The sequence below is a fragment of the Osmerus eperlanus genome, chromosome 11, assembly GCF_963692335.1.
Source record: "Osmerus eperlanus chromosome 11, fOsmEpe2.1, whole genome shotgun sequence".
Taxonomy (NCBI): Eukaryota; Metazoa; Chordata; class Actinopteri; order Osmeriformes; family Osmeridae; genus Osmerus; species Osmerus eperlanus.
This window is the reverse complement of record NC_085028.1, coordinates 16,712,264-16,733,451: the sequence shown is the minus strand read 5'-3', so window position 1 is coordinate 16,733,451 and position 21,188 is coordinate 16,712,264. Positions and strand designations below refer to the sequence as shown.

Here is a 21,188-nt window from a genome sequence, read left to right as displayed (position 1 = left end):
TTATGTACAAACAAAATTAAATAGAAAGAATATCTTATGGTTATGTACACATTGCATTGTTAAATTAGAGAGGATGTTACAAATATTTTTGAAAGAAAAAGAAAACATGTATTTGGTTTACAGTGACAGAAAAGAAGGATGAATAGAAAGGAAAGAAAAATGGAAAACATCCTCTCTTTTAGAATCCTTCACTCTGAAAGAAATATGATTTTAAAACTGAGAAATGTCTGTTTATCCGTTTTTTTTTTTTTTTTAACAAGACTTGATCTGGAACGAAAAGATAACAAACATCACCTAGTCTTGGGAGTGTTGGGAATGTATCCCAGTGTTGGTGTCGTGTACAAACCTGTCTCACCTGATCTCAAAGATGGGGAAGCTACATCTCACTACAACGTCAAATAACACAGGAGTCAGGTGGCTGAAAACGTCAAATGACGTTGTGTCCTTGGGCAAGGCACTTCACCCTACTTGCCTCGGAGGGTATGTCCCTGTACTTACTGTAAGTCTCTCTGGATAAGAGCGTCTGCTAAATGTAAATGTAAATAACACCTGGTGGAGAAAGTTACAACCACCGGGGAGAAAAACTAATCATGTACAGTTTCAAAAAAACTGAAAGATTTAAATTTTACTAACTTCTTCTCAGTGTGTGTGATAAAGTACCATTTCCTTTTAGATCATGGCATACTTCTGTTCTCACAAGGAACTATACGGGTGAGTTGAGGATAAATTTAGGGAATTCAGAGTTTCCCTCGAAAAGGAGTGAAGCTTTAAATACAAGATATCACACTATCAAACAATGAGTGTACAGTACATCTATATCACCTGATGTGACGGTATAGAAATATCGATAAGCATCTGGAAAATGGCACAAGAATGGTCCTGGGTCTGTAGAGTTCATGGAAACATCAGGCACTTGATAAGATATTTTTCTTGGCGGACTGTTTTGCTCTCGAAGGCTACGATGGTGATTGGATCCAGCAGGAAGATGTCTGGGTCTTCCCAGTAACCTCAAAAAACTACAACTCCCATCAGCGATAAATCCATTTCAGCCGATGACCGTCCAGTTTCGATTTCAGCAAAAACTACCAAAAAAAACATTTTTAAAATGAAGCTAGACATAAAATGTCATCTTCATTCCGTAGTTTCAAAATGTGTCCCGATTTGGAAACATAGAAAGGAATCAACAAGAGCTGATGATGGAAAAAAATATAGTTTTTTTCCCTCTGGTTGTCATTTCCCATGATCCTCCAGGAGATTGTAGTTTCAGCTTATTCAGCGATTGTAGGCGACCAGCCCTCTCTAGTGATTGAGGAGAGGGCTGGTGGAGGAGAAGGCATCCAGAGTAACATCTTTCTCCCTCCTCAGAACTGACTCTCTGGGATTGATGGAGAGATCCTATACCCTCCTACTGAGGAGAAATTACTATTTCATTTTGTTCATTTATTTTTCATAAAAATAAAATAAAAATAAAAAGAATTATATTAAGATTACAAATATATTTATAGTAGTGCAAGTGGCGCCCGAATATTCAGTGGACCCTCCAGGGCTCGGAATATTGTCTTCTGAAACATTGTCAAAGTCATTTTCAATGAGCAGCATGAATAAATATTAAATAAAAATATATGTTGTTAAAATAAATCTTCTTCAAATCTTTGAAAGATTGTAAACATGGTCAGGCCTTGGCCTTGGTTGGTTGAGACTCTCCAGAGATGGAAATACTGTTGTTACACCTGCAAAACGAAGAAGAAAATAGTTAGTTTTCAAATCATTGAAAAAAATCTCTCCTTTTTTTTTTTTACAGTTGAAAGCTAGAGAGTTGTTGTCTGTTAGCGTCGGTTGGTAGTTTACCTCAGTAGCAAACACACACTGCTCCATCTGCTCAGGAATGATGAAGACGGGGTGAAAGAGGCCTTCCTTGGGGAAGCTAAGTGGAGGGACCGCCACGGTAGATGCACAATTCTTTCTGTTGGAGGAGAAACATGGACAGGTCAAGTCGGGTTCCACACAAATTTAAAGAGCATATCAAGATAGCCGTGTGTGTAGACCGTGAGTGAGTGAGTGTGTGACTGAGTGTGTGTGAGAGAGTGAGCAACTGTGCGAGTGAGTGTGTGAGTTTGTCTAGCGATAAAGGTTACTTGCCGGTCAAACTTGCTCTTGGTGATTCTGTCCTCATCCCGGGCAAGGTTACAGTCGGCCATCTTCTGTTTGTACGCCGCCTTGTCTCCGGTTTTCTGCTCGGGGGCGGAGCTAAGCGCTACGTCCTTATTGGACACCTTGTACTGGCCGCCGGGGATAAGGAACGCCTCCTTCTCCCTCATGCTGGCGCTGGGGAACGGGCCGGGCGTCATCCGGTTGTTCACGGTCTCCAGGTCGTTCCTGACAGAGGAAACCATTCCCTTCCTGCCCCGCCTCAGCTGGCGAAGACCCAAAATGGCAGCGCACACCAGCATGACGAGGGTGACCAGGCCCAGGACGAAGCTGACCGCCAGGGCTGCAGAGAAGCCGTCGGCCGGCGTGGGAGTGTCGGGCCGCAGGGTGGGGCGGAGGCTGTGCTCACACTTGGCTCCCATGAAGCCGGGAGGACACTGGCAGACAGGCCCAGTGAAGTGAGTGAAGCAGGTGCCTCCGTTCTGGCAGGGCACGAGCGAGCAGGCGTCGGCGCGCACGCTGCAGTCCTTCCCGGTGAAGCCCAGCGTGCAGGTGCAGGTGAAGTCGTTGATGCCGTCCAGGCATGTGCCCGCGTTGCGGCAAGGGCTGCGGCTGCACTCGTCGATGTTGGTCAGGCAGCGCGCGCCCGAGAAGCCAGGTCGACAGCGACACGTCAAGCTGTGGCCCAGGTCCAGACACTGTCCGCCTGCGGGGGACAGGGAGGGAGGTTAGAATAGAAGCTAACTGAGAACGGTAGGTCTGGAAGCTCTCCTTTCATAATCTACAGAGAGACAGACACACACACAATCAGGAATGAGACTGACTCCAGATAAGATGGTCTTTCCGTGGCTAATGAGGACCCTTGGGAGCACACACTAACTCAGAGTTCAGTGGGTGCTAAAAGAGATGAATTAAGCATAATATTAGCAGTTCTAGGCCCTTATCCGCCCCACTCGCTATCTGCCCCTCCATGCTATCTGTCCCAGGCCATGTCTGCCCCAGGCTGGCGTCTCCAGGCTGTGGGGTGCCAGTGCTGCATTCCTGCCCGGTCCACATTGTAGGGAGCAAAAGGTGCACACAGCTACTGGTAGCAGGGGAAGCACCGGACAGAGAAGTGTGAGTGAGTGAGTGTGGGTTGCTGTGCATAGTTTGCTGTGAGAGCGTGTGTGTGTGTTGTTTGTCATGCGTGTGTATAGTTGGTTGTTTATGTCAGACGGACAGGTAAATACACATTCCTTATGGGTTCCGTGGCGACGGACAGTCTCATTGACACTCCGGGATACACATTCCTCAAGGCTCCCGGAGGGAGGGGGGGTAACCGGCCGGGTTACCGGCTGCGTCTCTCAGTGTGCTCGGGCGCTGGCGGGGGACGGGGGCGGGGGGGCTTACCGTTGGCACAGGGCTCGCTGCTGCAGCGGTCCATCTTTTTCTCACAGTTGGAGCCCATGTAGGTGGCAGGGCAGCGGCAGGTGTAGCCGCCAGACACCAGCGGCGTGCAGGTGCCTCCGTTGAAGCAGGGCCCGTCGGCACATGTCATGGCGCTGATCTCACAGTTCTTCCCGTAGAAGCCCTGAGGGCATGTGCAGGAATAGTCGCTCTCCTGGTCCTGCATGACGACATGAAGAAAACACACACACACACACACATACATAGGTGAGGACTCTGAAAGTCCAAAGGTCCATTTCCACCAAAAGTGGGACTTCAGTCTAAGTTCTAGATTTCCTGGAATTTCTCGAGGTTCTGGAGTTTCTAGAAGTTATGGACTTTCTTACTGTCTATGGATTTTTTACAAATGTGCAGATTTCTTTCAATAAGAAAATGGGTAAGGAGACTGCACAAAAACACTGCGTTTAAAACCAATTACTACATTACTTATTAGTCCTATCCAACTCTACCAGTGAAGCCTAGACCAACCTAGCCTGCATAGAAGTAAACAATGAAAAAAAGAAATTAAAAAAGAGTGTATTAAGCGGTATGGTTAAATATTTCAATGGCCAAAAGCCAAATAACAGGGGGAAGAGGAATTCAGAGATTTCAACAAAAAAATTATCTCATATAGCCTAAGCCAACTGTGAGTTGCCTGTAGCCTATGTTCGATCTACAGTGAGAAGTTGTCGCATAAATGTTTTGCTAACATGACAACACATTTTATTAGACACTTTCTTTCAGTGACAAATACCCAACTGGAAACGCCAGAAGATGAAAAACTCTGTCCAACAGTCCTACTGCACACTACATTTTTCAAAATGTTTATATTATATATTTAATTAAGATTAACACGCGAATGATAAATCCTTCAATTTCTCCCTCAACTGGCTCAGTATTAGCTCACTATAAGACACGGCCCAGAGAGGGGGACCATCGAGGGGAGCCCGAGAGGGGGCCCCAGCTAAGGGGGCCCCAGCAAGGGGTTGTCTATTAGGAAAAACCGTTAGGGACATACGTTGCAGCTTCCTCCGTTCTTGCAGGGGTTGCTGTCGCACTCGTTGGTCTCGATCTCGCAGTTGTTGCCGCTGAACCCTGGGCGGCATGTGCAGGTGTAGCTCCCCTGGCCGGTGTTGGTGCAGGTGGCGTCGTTCCTGCAGGGCCGGTGGTTGGTGCAGTAGTTGAGGTCCTGGTCACAGAACAGGCCTCCCCAGCCCTCCTTGCAGTTACACTGCCACGGCTCGTCGCAGGTGCCGTGCAGGCAGCCCGGGTGGCGCATGCACTCGTCGCACAACGCGCCCTGCCACCCCAGGCGGCACGTGCACTCGCCAGGGGCTTCACAATCCCCTTGCCCCTCGTTGCAACCAGACGAGCAGATGGCTGCGCAGATAGAGAGATGGAGAGAGCGAGAGAGCGAGAGAGAGAGAGAGAGAGAGAGAGAGAGAGAGAGAGAGAGAGAGAGAGAGAGAGAGAGAGAGAGAGAGAGAGAGAGAGAGAGAGAGAGAGAGAGAGAGAGAGGAGGAACATTAGAGCCCCTGTTCGCATCACAAAACAACCCCCCTTCACCGGCCTCAGACACATCAAGTATTTGTTAAGTAGTAAGCGAAGCAGCTGGTACACACACAAAAGAAACACATGCCGTCTATTTTTCACGCAAGGGAGCGCACATTACGTTCCAGCGCGTGTCCCTGTTAAAGCATACACCCAGCGACCATTGTTAAGGCAAACAAAAGACTAACTCCTCATTTGAAGGAACACCAGCTTTTTTTTATGCTCGACCAAGGATGTCGTTGAACTGCTTGAGTTAACAATTTAAAGTGAGAAAATTAAGCGCGCTATTCGTGTCAAATCAAAGTGTTCAAAATTCGGAAATCCAAGTACGAGTAAAAAAAACCTATAGAAGTAAAATATTCACAACTATGCAATAACGAGATATTTATTTTTAAATAACGGAAGCATTACATTGTACAGGAACTTACGGTCAGCGCAGTATTCTCCTTTCCATCCGGGAAGGCAAGTTCTGCTCCCGGAGGAATCACAGGTAAAGTGTCCGAATTGGTCATCGCGGGGTCGGCAGTAGTCGGAGCAGCTTTCTCCGTGGTAGTATTCATCACAGATAACGTGGTAAGAATACCGCAATTCGCTCTGCTCACTAAATCGAACGTCCTGTGACCATTCCTCGCCAACGGCAAGTCTTCTAGAGGTGACCAAACGGCTGATCAAGTTGTTTTGGTTTTCTGTGTGAAAAAACAAACAAACAAAAAACAGAACACCTTTTAAATAACATGCATAAAAACTAAGTACATGTCCCAGTGTATGCCTCTATTTTTGGAATGTTAAGTAAAATTACAGAAAAGTGATGGGTCCCGTTTTACAGCTAGATGAATGTAAATGTGCGCCCCCTAGAGGAGAGAGGGCGACCTACCTATAGACTGACCATCGGAGGACTCCGCATTCCAGGCTTCAATTATCAGTGAAAAAGTTCCCTGAAATGAAACCAAGAGAGAACCCTTTGCGTCACACAAATGTTATTTAAACACGTGCTATTTACCCCTGGCTAAATAGTAACGTAGTGATAATATGTGAGTGATAATAGATTTTTATAGGTACTTACCGGCCACTTGAAATGGAAACGCACCCTGACCGGCGCGCTAGCCGAGATGGAACTGTGGTCAGCACTGAAGATATCGGTGAGCCCCGTGCCGTAGGTGCACGGAGGCTCCGGGGAGATGACATCTTGTGAATGTTTCAGACAAACGCGGAAAAAGATCTGGCAATCACTGGACTGTTTACAGACACTTCGAGAACTGCTGAAGGAGTGTACTTTCAACTCAAACACACCGGACGAGTCAACCTATGTGGGAAAGAGCAGGTATTAGTAAACACGACACGGTGAGCACTAACTCAGTGAAGGTTTCGCAAAGAACCAGCACATCAAAGCGCATCAGATAAATTGATACTTACCACTTGCGTGGATATCAACGCAAAAAAACACGTTAAAAACAAACGAGCCATTGTTGGGTGCGCGTTCTAGTCTGCTATCCAAATATAGCAGACAATTCTAGAAATCCAATTTCGATGGGGAAAAAACCCTATACTCCAAACAAGAATAAAATCGTCGGAAAGAGAAAACAATTTTAAATATACAAGATACAAGTTTAAATGTGGATAGATCTCACAACAAAAATAAAATCCATGCGCTAATCTGGGGAGTGAGTTTGTACTCTGGACTTGCTCTGTTTAGTAACCTGCAACGGTGGCAAGCTATTTATACTGTCCTGAGGAGGGAGGGCGCGCGGGGGAGGCGTGTCATGAAGTTTGGTGTTTTATGGGACGCTTTGATTCTATCTCACCATGCGGCAATTGGCGACTGCAATATAACAAAATGCTGTCCAGAGGTATAGACACGAGACCACACTTTCTCAGTGATAGAGAATTGTGTGTTCCAAATGGTCGCAAGTACGACCAAAATTCAAAACAAAAGCCATGTTGCGGACGGACACCACATTAAGGCTGCTTATGTAAGAAAGACAGATTTTAAAATGTGTGTTATTTTTATTTGAGGGGGGAACTTGATTAATTAAAGTTCATTAGAGTTTGATTAGAGTTTACGCTAGATGTACTACAGTCAGTGTAAACGGGATAGCGAGAAGTTCATGAAGTTGAGAAACTCAGTCGGTTTACCCTTAAAAACTGTTTTTTACTCCCGTCTTTTTGTTTTCAACTCAGTGTCGCGTGCCACCCTATTCTTCTTGGACTTTTCTTTCTTTATCTTTTACTCTGGGGAGGGCGGACAACGGCCGCGCTCTGTGTAAGACCCGGGGGGGGGGGGGGGTATGAGGGGGGGTTGTTCGGTGCGCGCACACCCCTTTAATTCAACCCAAGAATAGTAATTGTTCTGACGCGTGTGAGTCGTTAAACCGGCAGACTTGGGAGCGAAATCTTTTATTGTGCCGTGGAAAGAATCAGAGGGGTCTTTTGTTGTCTTGGTTTGGGGACCTGGAATCTTGGGGAGGGGAGAAGGGGGGGCGGTGAGGGTCTTGCAGCACTGAAGATGTCAGATAATTGCTTTTGTAAAAGGAGGGAAAGGGAATGGGGGTGGGGCGGCGGGACGAGTCGGGTACATGACGGCAGCTGTATGATAATCAACGGCACCTGGCCACTCCTTCTATGTACAATGTCTTCAGAGGGTAATAACGCACGCAATTTCCTAGGTCAGAACCTATAATGATCACGACTTGAGTGCCTTACAGGCAGGCGCTCGAATTAGATTAATGGCCATAGCATGTTTTCAGACTCCAACACTGAAGAAAGCGCATCTCCATAATGGTAACAGGCCGATGAAGGAAATACGTACAAATCACTGCCGCAGCTAAGATGTTTGAATACACATCCGCCTAATGGGAGTTGGACTCAGCAACAGAAAGGCTGTAGCTAAAACCTGCATTATTAAACCACAGTGTGTGGCCTATATAAAACATGAACAAACTTTTACGGGGCTCAGTGAAGTAATTTAAAAAAAATTACAATGACCATTTAAAAATCTATGTAATAGTTTTGAGTGGACGATGTATTACGGACAGACAGGGTAAAGTTTTATCCCCGTGGCGTGTTCTACGGGTGACAGCAGTCAAGCAGTGTGTCTGCCATATGCAACACTGGAGCAATTGTCTTTTTGTCAAGTCTGCTCTGAATTCATAACTGAGTGATTCAGTGCAAAAACAGCAACGCTCTCTAAATAAGGTAAATTACAAAAAGGGATTAGAGGGATTAAAACTGTTGTGAAAAGACGGTCATTAAAACAATTGTCGATAATGACACAAAATTGTCAAGGAACTTGAAACTCGTTCGATTTTTTCTTTAAAAAAAGTCACGCACATTAAAAATACAGTCAATTCAATTGGCGCGAAGGTGAATAATTAAGCTTGTACTTTGATAGGGCGTGTGTCAGTGTAGACTGCGTGCTTGCTGATGTGGCTGGGGCGCCCAGGGACAATAGGGCGAAAGCTTTACAAACTGTTGCTCATCTTTGGCGCGCGTCTATTGTCATTGTAATGAGAGCAGCGCGTGCCTCTGTTGGCCCTGACTTTACCCAAGGCACGCTCCGGCTGGGGCGCGTCACACAGAAGAGAGGAGACTACAGCGAGCTTCCATTGTCATTATATTGTTGGATAATTATCCAGACGGGCTGCTTCTGCGGCTTGGGATCCAACAAAAGACTGGATAAATAAATATGAGCTGTCTCTTGTAAACAATAAAAGTTCCCATCATGCGCGTTCACGTTCTGCCGGATCGCATCATTTAGAGGGAGATTGCTTTAACCAAAACAACAAAGCGTGTCATGTGGATTTTAATACGACAGTATGTTGTGTTATGACACCTTTGGATCGAATGTGAATAGCAACAATGGACCATTTCATTAGGTCTATTGTAGAAGGAAGTCCACCATCATATGAAAGATATTTAAGTCAGTTAGTTCTGGATAATACGTTGGTAACCAACAATACACCAATGTGACCTTTTTTGCATGCCCTGACACAATTTATAGTTTAAACCCCTGCAGTAAACTCCCTATTAAAACATTAAACGGTCATGGATTCAGAACTTCGCGCGTGAACATGATGGCATGTTATCATGCAAAAATAATCCAAATCTGGCAACATTTCTCTGGGGATGCGCAGGTGTCGCGCGCGTGGCTTGTCACGGTAGGAATTCGACGGAGGGGAAAGAATAATTAAACAAATCGATAACCAGATGGCACGATCGAATATGTGCATATTGTATTAAGATTGTGTTTGCACGCGCGGATATTCGACACTAGGGACTTGACGCAGCATGCATTTAGCCTAACAGGTATTTAGCATGCGCCAAAACTTTATTCAGCTCAAATGCTTGGGGCAGGCTATAACTGGAATAAGAAGCCGCAAACATAAACAAGTCTTGTTTGGTTGGAAGATGCGCAATTCCGAGAATGTTGATATTGCCAAGAAAGTGCCCATATGTTGACATCGTGGCACAGCTTTTACGCAAAGTTGTTGTCACTTCAGCGCTTACCATCCCCACGTGCCCCAAGTCCAAATGGTGTAGGAGTACTCGCTTCTGGTGAGACAGAGCGTGTGTCCTCGCGAAGGTGACGGAACAAGAGATGAACAGACAGCCAGGGCCAGGGCGGAAAGGCACGCAGTGAGAACATTTGTAAAGGTGTGACTTGGTGGCAGAAGGCACAGGGTGCTTATAAATGTGAACCGGCGCGTTCTGCTGAGGTGTCAAGTCCGACACCCCGAGCTCGAGGTGGACCTATTCCCAGGCTTCCCAAACGCCGCGTGCATGATGTTTTACAAGACTAGAGTCTTGAGGTGACACCTTGTTTCCACGCAGTTTGTTCGCACGTTTCCAGAAACCGATGTTGCCGTGCTGCTTGGTCCAAATGCAATGACACATTGCCTTTTGCAGGGTAATCAATGCACACAAATCTGACCGGATAACCTCGAGGTTCCCACCAAAGCACTAGGCTACTGCATTTTCGTGGGAAACGTGTTGGAACCGTCCTCCAAAGTAGGCTCGTCTCGAGTGTATCATAATTCCTGAACCCTCTCAATCAATCTGTGGAATGTTAATTATGACGATATGGCTAAATTAAAGACCCATGTTGCCGCCATCATGAGGAATGGCAGTATGTTTCAGTGGTGATCTGATGATAACAGTTGTGGAATCTGAATCACAGTAGGCCTACAATAGTTACTGCAATCTTGATCAGTGGTAACACGTAAAAATAAATGTTACATTTGAATTAATATATAAACAAATTATCGGGTACTGGCAGAGCTACATTCTGAACAATTATGTCATTAGAATAAAGCGAAAGATTAACTAAAGAGCTAACCCTATTGTCCCGTGAGAGAGAAGGAGAGCCCTAAGGCATTCACATTTGGGCACGTGTCTGGCCGGGGGGTGTCTGTTGGGAGAATGGGTTTGACACGGAACAGTTTGCATGTTGCTGTGAATGGCCAAGCCACATGTCTCTCCTTCACGCGCCACAAACGGTAGCATTAACATCTCTAATGCCAATTGGCGACGCGGCTAGAGCCTACATTGACTCAACATCAGCCCCACGTCTGTCTGGGGAAAGGCAATTTGCTACTTTCAGTCTTGAATTTCGAAGAACATTGTTTCAATTACACTTACATTTTAAGCGTTAAAATAACGTATTTATTGTTTTTCCTGTTAATTTTTTCGTTTAATTATTGAGTAGACTATTGGAAATACACCTATAGCCTAATTGGATTTCTAATATAATCCCTTTTAACCCTTGTGTTATCTTCGGGTCGTTCTGACCCATCAGTCATTGTGACCCACCGTCGTATTGCGACAACTTTACCGCATACAAAAACAAAGTGAAGCATTTTCTTTTAACCGTTGGGCTGTCTCAGACCCCCCACATTGCGAAGGTTAAAAGAAAATTATTTTTATTTGTTTTTGTATTGGGTAAAATTGGGTAAACACAACGATGGTTCGTTATGAACCTTTGGGTCATGTGACCCGAAGGCAGCACGAGGGTTAAATAACTGAATAGCCATTGAAAGCGGAATAGCAACGAATTTAGCGTTAAATACGAAAAGCAAATATATCCTCAAAGGATGACAGGCTTTGATCGACAGTAATCTGTCATGGCAAATATTGTGCCTCCAGATCAGTGGTGCCTAAACCAACACATTCTCTTGGGCCAAATCAGTTCCTGGCGAGAGGCTTCGGTTGTTTGTTAGGAGTTAATCGTCTAAACAAGTGAAAAGGAATCTAATCGCCACTTTTAAGATCTATTTAAAGCTCCATAACCTTGCAAGAGCGTCCTGAACTCACTCATCAACAGACAGCCGCTGAAAAAATGCATCAACACAAGGTTGAAAGACTTAAATTATTGACTTATCGCTAGTCAGTCATTCATTCCAGGAAGAAAGTTCACACCTGGAGCAAAATGGTTAGAATTTGGAAGGCTTTTTGCCAGGTATTTATTTAGTTCCGTTTAAATAATTGAGCCAATAATCAAAACAGACAATGGAGAAGAAAATCTCTCCAAGACACTAAACAGGAGAGGATCAAGTACCAAAGCAAAGAGTCGGCTTCTACAAAGATATACGCCACAAAATACCCCACATCATGGGAAGTATTTTGTTGTAGAGAAGGTTCAGGTGATCCCTATTTGATGATGATAAACCACACACAGTTCAGCACGTGGTAAACTGACTGCTCTCCTTTATTTGGGACTTGGTGAATGAATGTTTCACATGAATATAATCTCACAGAACATTCAACAAGCACGCACTCGAGCACAGATCCCAGTTCTGCTGATTATACAACCCATCGACCCCCCCCTCCCTGCAGCGACAGATCCCAGGGTTCTCATTGGCTTAGAGATAATCTGTAGTCCACCACTCAGTCCTTGTGCATCGGCTCGTCCCGCAGTCACAACCCGTCTGTTTGGCCGAGCCCAGCGCCTGTCCAAACCACGGCGATCTCATTGGTGGAGAGCGGAAAAGCGCCGTTGCATGCCTCCCAGAACGAAACGTATCCGATAGCAACCATAATTATACTTTTAAAGTTCTAAACCTTGGGTCAGCACAGTCTCGTTTACATTTGCATGAACAAAACAGAACAAAAATATAATAATTCGAAGTACAAACATGAAATCAGGTGATAGGATGTGATCCCAGTCCGCCTCTGTGTACGGAGACCCAGATCTCAGAGCAGGAGTTGCAGGTAAGAAGCCCTGATATCTGGTCAGCCTCCGGACCACCAATGAGCCGAAGCTGATGAATGTCTCTTAACCAATCAGCACCCTTTAGGATGTGTCCGGTGACAACAAAGAACCAATAGAAGCATTAGGGGGAATGCGCTGCCTCCACCACCTCCAGACCTAGGAAGCTGCTCCTCATTGGTGCACAGGTTATGATGATTTAGGTTTGCTCCTCTACAGTCCCGCCCCCCGAGGCATAGTTTTGGCATTCCGCTCCATCTGATTGGATGCTTCCGGACAAGCTCGCAGGTCCCGCCCACCCGGATGACTGCGGCCGCGGTCCCAGTGGTCGGACACGTTGGAGAGGTGGGCCGTGATTGGTGGGTATTGGGACCACTCACTGTTGCTTGGAACGCCAGAACCTTCCGGCGATGGAACCTAAAGAGATGCCCTGCTTCTTCTGTTGAGCTAGCTCTGCTAGCCTCTGTTCCTCCTCCTACACACACACGCACCCACAATTAACACAAACACGCACAAAGACACACAGAATCAACATAGACAAACAAATACACACAAACACAGACAGTCAGTTTTTCTAGAAGTGATATGAAGATTCAAACACATACATACATACAAGGCACAAAGAGTGAATTAGAGAAAGAAAGAAATGGTCATTTATTGGTTCGACACATTAGAACTGATCTGGCGTGCATGCGTGTGTGTGCGTGTGTATGCATGTGTGTGTGTGTGCGTGCGTGCGTGAGCACACACACCTGTGCCAGCTGTGCTTGTCTGCGTTTGAAGGCCTCTATGGGGTCCTCCTCCAGGGCATAGTTTTCTAGAACTCCTCTGACGTCATCCACTCCACTCAGAGCTATGGCTGGAGAGGAGGTTGTTACGGTTACAGGAAGAGCCAACATAAGTCTACCTCACACCTGTGCATGTTCAGAGACTCTCAGAATCGATAAAAAGATAATCCTCGAAAGATTCTCTCTCTCTCTAGATACACCCCCTCCAAAAACCACATCTTGCTCGAGACACACAGCTTTGGTGTAACTGACACACACACACACACGTGCTCGCTCACTCTTGAGGAAGGCGGCGAGGTCGTAGAGCGTGCGGTCCTCCGAGTTGCCATCCCACTTCTTGAGGGCCATGCCGTTGAAGGGCTGCAGGCTGAAGGCTTCTCTCTTACAGTCCACCACGATAATCTTGGAGGTGTCCCTGTTTAGACACGACACATCCTGGAGGGGGGGGGGGAGGAGAGGAGGAGAGAAGAGACAAGAAAAGGAGGAGAGAGACGAAGAGAAGGAGAGGCAGAAGAGATGAACGTTTGAGAGAGATGTCATTAAATACAGACATGACACAACCCCTTCCTCTCTCACGCTCTGCAGGGAACCACCACAAAGGTTAGCCCATACTGATTATTTGCCTTAAAACTGTGCTGATGTGTCCACTGGAGTTTCCCTTACTACCACCTCTCTCTCTCACACACACACACACACACACACACACACACACACACACACACACACACACACACACACACACACACACACACACACACACACACACACACACACACACACACACACACACACACACACACACACACACACACACACACACACACACACTAGTATGAGTGAGCAGCAGCTTTGGGGGCGGAGGAGGGGGGGGGGGTCCAGATGAGCCCAGCAACAGCGTCCCTCTCCATCTGCCCCATTAACCCCCCCCCTCACACACACACACACACACCAAGCACACAGACCCCTCCTGCATAGGCCAGCTGGACCAGGGGAAAGTGTGTGTGTACCTGCATGAAGCGTGTTGGCTACATGAACGTGTGGGGGGGGGTGTGTGTGTGTGTAGGGGGGGTGTGTGTGTGTGTGTGTAGGGGGGGGGGGGGTGTAGGGGGGAGGGTGCTGGGAGCTCTTGTTACACAGCAAGCCTCTATGATCTCTGAACAGGACAACAGGCTGTGAGGTGTCTCCCCTCTCTCTCACACACACACACACACACACACGTCTGGTCTGTATGGGGGTTCAAAGGGTTGGAGAAAGTTGGTCACAGTACAAAACCATTTCTCAAACTGTTAACTTCTGGATAAAACTTGCCATGATACAAATCAACGATAAAATAAATAAAATAAACAGCCAAGCTTCTGAAATTCTTCAGTTGGCAGTTGATGACCCTCTCTTTGGACCCAGGACCCCCTCGTATGCACCTGTGACAAGCCCATGACCTCCACTAACTGTCCCGCCTTGGAAGATTCTAGCTCCTAGCCCCCCCCCGCCCCCCCGTCACGGTTGGTTTGTCCCAGTGTCTGAACGCGGCCCTCGTCACACTGACCCGCAGCATTATATTGGCAGATCACATCTGTGTGTGTCCACACTGTTTAGAACCTTCTTCTGACAGAGCACCATCGAAATGCCCTTCCCTGACAGACCCTCTGCCCTGGGGGGGGCGTTCAGACCTCCCCCCCCCTCCTCCCTCACTGTTGCTTTTTTAGAGGGCCAGATGGGGGGCAGGGGGGGGGCTCACAGAAAACGAGGGAAAAGGAGGGATGGGAGAGATGAGCAGGAGGTCAGAACTGTGGTGAGAGATGCATGCTTTCAGGAGGGACAGAGAGAGATCATGGAGAGGACAGTGAGAGATCATGGAGAGGACAGAGAGAGATCATGGAGAGGACAGAGAGAGATCATGGAGAGGACAGTGAGAGATCATGGAGAGGACAGAGAGAGATCATGGAGAGGACAGAGAGAGATCATGGAGAGGACAGAGAGAGATCATGGAGAGGACAGAGAGAGATCATGGAGAGGACAGAGAGAGATCATGGAGAGGACAGTGAGAGATCATGGAGAGGACAGAGAGAGATCATGGAGAGGACAGAGAGAGATCATGGAGAGGACAGTGAGAGATCATGGAGAGGACAGAGAGAGATCATGGAGAGGACAGTGAGAGATCATGGAGAGGACAGTGAGAGATCATGGAGAGGACAGAGAGAGATCATGGAGAGGACAGTGAGAGATCATGGAGAGGACAGTGAGAGATCATGGAGAGGACAGAGAGAGATCATGGAGAGGACAGAGAGAGATCATGGAGAGGACAGTGAGAGATCATGGAGAGGACAGAGAGAGATCATGGAGAGGACAGTGAGAGATCATGGAGAGGACAGTGAGAGATCATGGAGAGGACAGAGAGAGATCATGGAGAGGACAGAGAGAGATCATGGAGAGGACAGAGAGAGATCATGGAGAGGACAGTGAGAGATCATGGAGAGGACAGTGAGAGATCATGGAGAGGACAGTGAGAGATCATGGAGAGGACAGTGAGGACGCAGAGACAGTGGAACCACCCCTTCCACACAGGGCAGTGCTGGGAGGTCGTGTCGTGTTCCTTTAACCACGCAGCTGTATGAACATGTAAACATAAAGTCAGAGCTGCCGTAACCGTCTCCGTGCCGATAGGGTTAGCTATGTTTATGAATACGGTCCTGAATCTGTTGGGGGTTATTCTGGTGAGGAAATACTGTTTATATATGAATAAATAAAAACATGTTCCATGTAACTGTTCCTGTTAGTCTATGACTAAGCCTAGCTGCATCATGAGGGAAGACAACAGGTCGGTTAACACACTTCTTAACTGTTCAATTCTCTGTCTCTGCTGGAGAGAGAGAGGGAGGGGGAGAGAGAGAGAGGATGGGGGGAGGGGGGAGAGAGAGGAAGGGGGAGAGAGAGAGGGGATGGGGGGAGGGGAGGGGGGAGAAAGAGAGAGAGGGGGAGAGAGAGAGGGGAGAGAGAGAGGGGAGAGAGAGAGAGGGATGGGGAGGGGGGAGAAAGAGAGAGAGGGGGAGAAAGAGAGAGGGAGGGGGAGAGAGAGAGAGGGAGAGAGGGGATGGGGGAGAGAGAGAGAGAGAGGGGGGAAGAGATAGAGAGGGAGGGGGAGAGAGAGGGAGGGGGAGAGAGAGGGGGAGAGAGGGGGAGGGGGGAGAGCGGCAGGCATAAGGTTAATGAGGCCCGAGAGAGGGGGAGGGGGGGAGGGGGAGAGAAACCTCCATTGTGACCGCGGAGCAGGAGGAGGTGATGGAGGAGAGAGAATGAAAGGAGCAGCAGAAGGATGGGTCAGGAGGAGACACAGGGGGCCTGGCGGCATTGTGACGCCTGGGTCAGGCTCCGGGGGGGTGGGGGGTGGGTTTGTGTGTGTGTGTGAGAGAGGGACTCTACAGTTGTGCTGGGTTGTAGGAGAGCAGTACAGTGACATGAGGGCTTCAGCTGGGCTGCTGTGTAAGGGACAGGACAGACACTTTCAGCGTGTGTGTGAGACAGGAGCGTGTGTGTGAGACAGGAGCGTGTGTGTGAGACAGGAGCGTGTGTGTGAGACAGGAGCGTGTGTGTGAGACAGGAGCGTGTGTGAGACAGGAGCGTGTGTGTGATTACCTTGACATGATGTCCCTCCATGTAGCGTGTGGCGTCTCTGAACAGGCGGTACATGACAAAGCCCTGGGGGTCGATGCTGTCAATCAGGGGGTATGCCGTCTACAGGAACACACACACACACACACACTTGAGTCCTTTATCACACTTCTAACGTTTCCTTGACTACCACAATATTCCGGACTGAAGCATGCTGGGTAAACGTTGGGAGTGGAGGAGAGGATTCCTCACTGAGGTCTCTCCACCTCACGCTTGTGCCTGTCTTCTCTGAGGGTTCAGATGTTTTTAGCTACACTTCTACGGATGTGTTAGAAGCACTGTGCCAGTGCCTGTGAACAGGGCTATACAAACACATGGGATTTGAGTGTGTGTCGATGTTTACACCAGTCTTGGCAGCCAGTCCATCTTTTATCTCTCTCTCTCTTGTGTAAACCTACACCATCCCCACACAGACACCCCTGCTTGGACTGAAACGATCCCAAATGTTCAAACTGAACTGATAAGATCCAACGGACCAAACTGAAGTTGGAAACGGTCTAAACAGCCAATTAGACTGGAGGCCTCAGCTTCATTAGCATGTGAATGTGGTCCTGGAGAGAGGGGTCCTCGCGGGCGGAGGGTGGCCTGCTCTGTGCCTGACTGAAGGCCATGTGGGTGGGCTGTTAGGAGCGCAGGAGGCCCTGGGGCGCTACGGCTGCCAAGACGGTAAACAAACAAGTCAACAATGAGGAGCAGGGGCTGGGTGGTTTAACGGCTCGTTGAGAGAGCCAGGTCACAGTACAGCAGACCTGGAAGTGGTGCTCTGGGGGAGAGCCAGAAGATGTGTTCAGGCCTGGAGCCCCATGGCCCAGGAGGGGGAGGGAGACAGTGGTCACAACAAACAAGCGTGGGCAAGCTCCGACTGAATGAGAGGGTGGATGTGGTTGTCATTGACGAAGGGGCATGCCTCAGCATGCACACACACACACACACACCCACACACACACACACCCACACACACACACACACACACACGAGTTGTTGCAACATATGGTGGTGTGTGTGTGTGTTAGCGTGGTGTGTGTGTGTTAGCGTGGTGTGTGTGTTAGCGTGGTGTGTGTGTTAGCGTGGTGTGTGTGTGTTAGCGTGGTGTGTGTGTTAGCGTGGTGTGTGTGTTAGCGTGGTGTGTGTGTGTTAGCGTGGTGTGTGTGTGTTAGCGTGGTGTGTGTGTTAGCGTGGTGTGTGTGTGTTAGCGTGGTGTGTGTGTGTTAGCGTGGTGTGTGTGTTAGCGTGGTGTGTGTGTGTTAGCGTGGTGTGTGTGTTAGCGTGGTGTGTGTGTGTTAGCGTGGTGTGTGTGTTAGCGTGGTGTGTGTGTGTTAGCGTGGTGTGTGTGTTAGCGTGGTGTGTGTGTGTTAGCGTGGTGTGTGTGTTAGCGTGGTGTGTGTGTGTTAGCGTGGTGTGTGTGTTAGCGTGGTGTGTGTTCGCTTGCTCACCATGCCGGTCTCGGCGGTGAAGATGACGATCTCGTAGAGAGGAGCGAGCTGCTGGAACAGGTAGTCGATGCCCGGACGCTTCTTAAAACGCCAGCCGGTCGCAAGCTGGGAACACACACACACACACACCTTGTGTCACAAACAGCAAACACAGAAGTGAAGCAAGAGAGGCCAGGCTGGGTCCTGGAGGGCTGGGGTCAGGGCTGGGTCCTGGAGGGCTGGGGGCTGGGGTCAGGGCTGGGTCCTGGAGGGCTGGGGGCTGGGGTCAGGGCTGGGTCCTGGAGGCTGGGGGCTGGGGTCAGGGCTGGGTCCTGGAGGGCTGGGGGCTGGGGTCAGGGCTGGGTCCTGGAGGGCTGGGGTCAGGGCTGGGTCCTGGAGGCTGGGGGCTGGGGTCAGGGCTGGGTCCTGGAGGGCTGGGGGCTGGGGTCAGGGCTGGGTCCTGGAGGGCTGGGGGCTGGGGTCAGGGCTGGGTCCTGGAGGGCTGGGGGCCGGGGTCAGGGCTGGGTCCTGGAGGCTGGGGGCAGGGGTCAGGGCTGGACCACACTGGCGCTACCTGTCTGTTGGGGTATGGAGGGCGTTGTCAAGCAGGTGTCAGGTTATAGCCTTGCTGCAGCCCACCTGTCACCTGCACGCGCCCCTCACAAGCACACCTGGCCAGGTGGGAGGAGGGGGGGCAGGTGGGAGGAGGGGGGGCAGGTGGGAGGAGGGGGGGCAGGTGGGAGGAGGGGGGGCAGGTGGGAGGAGGGGGGGCAGGTGGGAGGAGGGGGGAAGGGCAGACAGGTGGAGAGCACAGGTGAAAGTGTGGAGGGAGGAGGTGGAGGAGAGGAGGAGTGTTTACAGAGGGGGAAGCTGACAGGTGGTCCTCACACACACACACACACACACACACACACTCTCTCTCTCTCTCTCGCTCTCTCTCACACACACACACACGCGCACTTCCCAGAACAGATGGCCTAAACCACAGAAGAAGGAGAAAGGAACAGGGTGGACATGTGTGTGTGTGAGTGTGTGTGTGTGGAGGGGTGATGAGGCAGGGTTGAAGAGAGGTGAGATTGGGCTGAAGAAGTAGAGGAGAGGTGAGGAGCGAGTCGCGGCAGGGCGAGGCAGGTCGAGGCGAGGCAGGACAGGGCTACGTACCGACCACTCCGGGTGCAGCAGCACGTCTGTGAGCTCCAGCACCAGGGTGTAGGGGGGCTGGTAGTACGGCTCCTTCAGGGGGTCTGGCAGCAGCCTTGGGCTAGTGGGCTCCATGATCATCTGAGGGCGCATACATTTGACATCATCACTACTGGACCACAGAGGTCTGCTGTGGGGGAACAGCTGCAGTTCTGCAGCGTTTGTATATTGCTGTACCTGTGTTCTCCTTAATGAACACAGGTGCATGCTGTCTGGCCCTACTGCCTCTTAACAACGTTTGTTCCAGACTAGATTTATAACTGCACCATTAAGCACTACTGTGGACATACACTGTCAACATACAGCACCTTCACTGTAGAGCAGAAACCTGTAGAGACACGTGTGTGTGTGTGTGTGAAGAGAAGCCTCTTCAGAATAACTGACTGTTTATTCTTGTTATGCGTCTGACTAGCCAGGAGAACCTACTATTTCCACAACACTTCACCACCAATCCTTAACCTAGATGAGTCCGGACTGACCAATCACAGAGTAGGTACCTGTCTGTAGTCTTGGAAGTACTTGAACGTTCTCCTCAGCTGTTGGACGACCTGTGGGTCTGGAGGAGAGAGGAGCGGTCAGGCCAGGTCTCCAGGGACAACAACATTACATACAACACTGGGGGGAAAACGTTTCTATTCTATACTATCCCTTGTACTTTATAAGTAATGTTTTACAATGCAAACAGCCGGCTTCTCTATAATGCCAGAATAGGTAGAGATGCAGAACTAGACTGTATCCCTCTATGGAACAGGTATAACCAAGTAATTAGTGGGTTCCTCTGGCAGAGAGAAGTGGACAGAGGAAGGAAGTCCACAGATGTAGTCCTAATGAGCAATAAAGAACTGCATCTCCCATGAGACCACAGTGTCATTACAGCAGATCTGATCTGAGCATTGCTATGGCAGATGGCATTCCCCCCCCAAGCTAAAGCACGCAGCAAGGGACTCTGGGGGGTTGAGTCCTCGGGGACAGGAAGACGAAGGAGCAAGAAGAGAGAGGGAGATGGAAAAGGAGAGAGAGAAGTCGAGGAGGAGAGGAGTGTTGGGACAGCGATATAGAGAGAGAGACAGAGAGAGACACAGACACACACACAGAGGGAGAGACACACAGAGAGACAGAGAGAGACAGACAGAGAGAGACACAGACAGACAGAGAGAGAGAGACAGACAGACAGAGACAGACAGAGAGAGACAGACACACAGAGAGAGACAGACACACAGAGAGAGACAGAGAGAGAGACACAGACACACAGAGAGGAGTGTGCAACAGCAGCGTGGACGCTTCATCCAGCAGAACGCGTGTGTTATCACCAGGGATCAACAGATCAAGTGATCACGTGTTTGATTAGTCCTGGAGGGCACGCACGCACGCACACACTTCCAGGGAGCGTGGGATAGTGACCGGGCCTGTAGACTAACTTCTCCCCTGAGACAGGAGTGCCACGCTAGGCCGGGGATGGGAGTCATGCACCCCCCCCCTCTCCAGGACACTGACACGTGTGTGTGTGTTTATGTGTGTGTGTGTGTGAGAGAGGAAGGATCAAGTCAGGCTTTTATCATGCTAATAACAGCATGGGGGGCTAATGGAGCAGGGGTGAATAGATGGATGATGACGGCGGATGAGGAGACAAAGATGGAGGGAAGCAGGATGATGGTTTGGTCAGCTGAGGGGGGGGCGGGCGGGCGAGAGAGTGAGCGAGAGCGAGAAAGCGAGATGTGTCTATATACAGAGACAGAAAGAAAGCATTTACAAGACCGTCAGAATAGTGATCAACAGCCTTCCATCCTTACCCACACT

At 49.1% G+C, this 21,188-nt stretch overlaps 2 protein-coding genes across 3 annotated transcripts in view; both read right to left on the bottom strand.

Moving 5' to 3' along the window:
• Window positions 1-201: 201 nt before the first annotated feature.
• Window positions 202-6,798, bottom strand: dlc (deltaC). Its single transcript, XM_062472952.1, has 9 exons — window positions 6,538-6,798; window positions 6,188-6,427; window positions 5,999-6,059; window positions 5,553-5,810; window positions 4,592-4,953; window positions 3,538-3,754; window positions 2,136-2,854; window positions 1,849-1,959; window positions 202-1,730 (listed from the first exon to the last, which is right to left on the bottom strand). The coding sequence occupies exons 1-9, from the start codon at window positions 6,586-6,588 to the stop codon at window positions 1,725-1,727; spliced, it is 2,025 nt and encodes a 674-aa protein (XP_062328936.1). The 5' UTR covers window positions 6,589-6,798; the 3' UTR covers window positions 202-1,724.
• A 4,751-nt stretch (window positions 6,799-11,549) lies between these two features.
• Window positions 11,550-21,188, bottom strand: part of timm50 (translocase of inner mitochondrial membrane 50 homolog (S. cerevisiae)) — a 21,692-nt gene continuing 12,053 nt past the window's right edge. Inside the window, exons 5-11 of one of the 2 annotated variants that reach the window (XM_062472970.1) lie at window positions 19,889-19,947; window positions 19,353-19,472; window positions 18,213-18,317; window positions 16,744-16,842; window positions 13,392-13,548; window positions 13,078-13,184; window positions 11,550-12,899 (exon numbers count right to left, since the gene is read on the bottom strand). In XM_062472970.1, the coding sequence (XP_062328954.1) occupies window positions 12,891-12,899; window positions 13,078-13,184; window positions 13,392-13,548; window positions 16,744-16,842; window positions 18,213-18,317; window positions 19,353-19,472; window positions 19,889-19,947 (656 nt within the window). In that variant the 3' untranslated portion in view covers window positions 11,550-12,890. The remainder of the gene's footprint in view (window positions 12,900-13,077; window positions 13,185-13,391; window positions 13,549-16,743; window positions 16,843-18,212; window positions 18,318-19,352; window positions 19,473-19,888; window positions 19,948-21,188) is intronic. The other variant, XM_062472969.1, reaches the window with a different exon arrangement.

Coding starts and splice junctions, on each gene's coding strand:
- dlc (XM_062472952.1), bottom strand. CDS start 6,588: ATGGCTCGTTTGTTTTTAACGTGTTTTTTTGCGTTGATATCCACGCAA. Junction 6,060..6,187: donor GTTTCCATTTCAAGTGGCCG/GTAAGTACCTAT, acceptor GTTTCATTTCAG/GGAACTTTTTCACTGATAAT. Junction 3,755..4,591: donor AGAACGGAGGAAGCTGCAAC/GTATGTCCCTAA, acceptor GTCGTCATGCAG/GACCAGGAGAGCGACTATTC.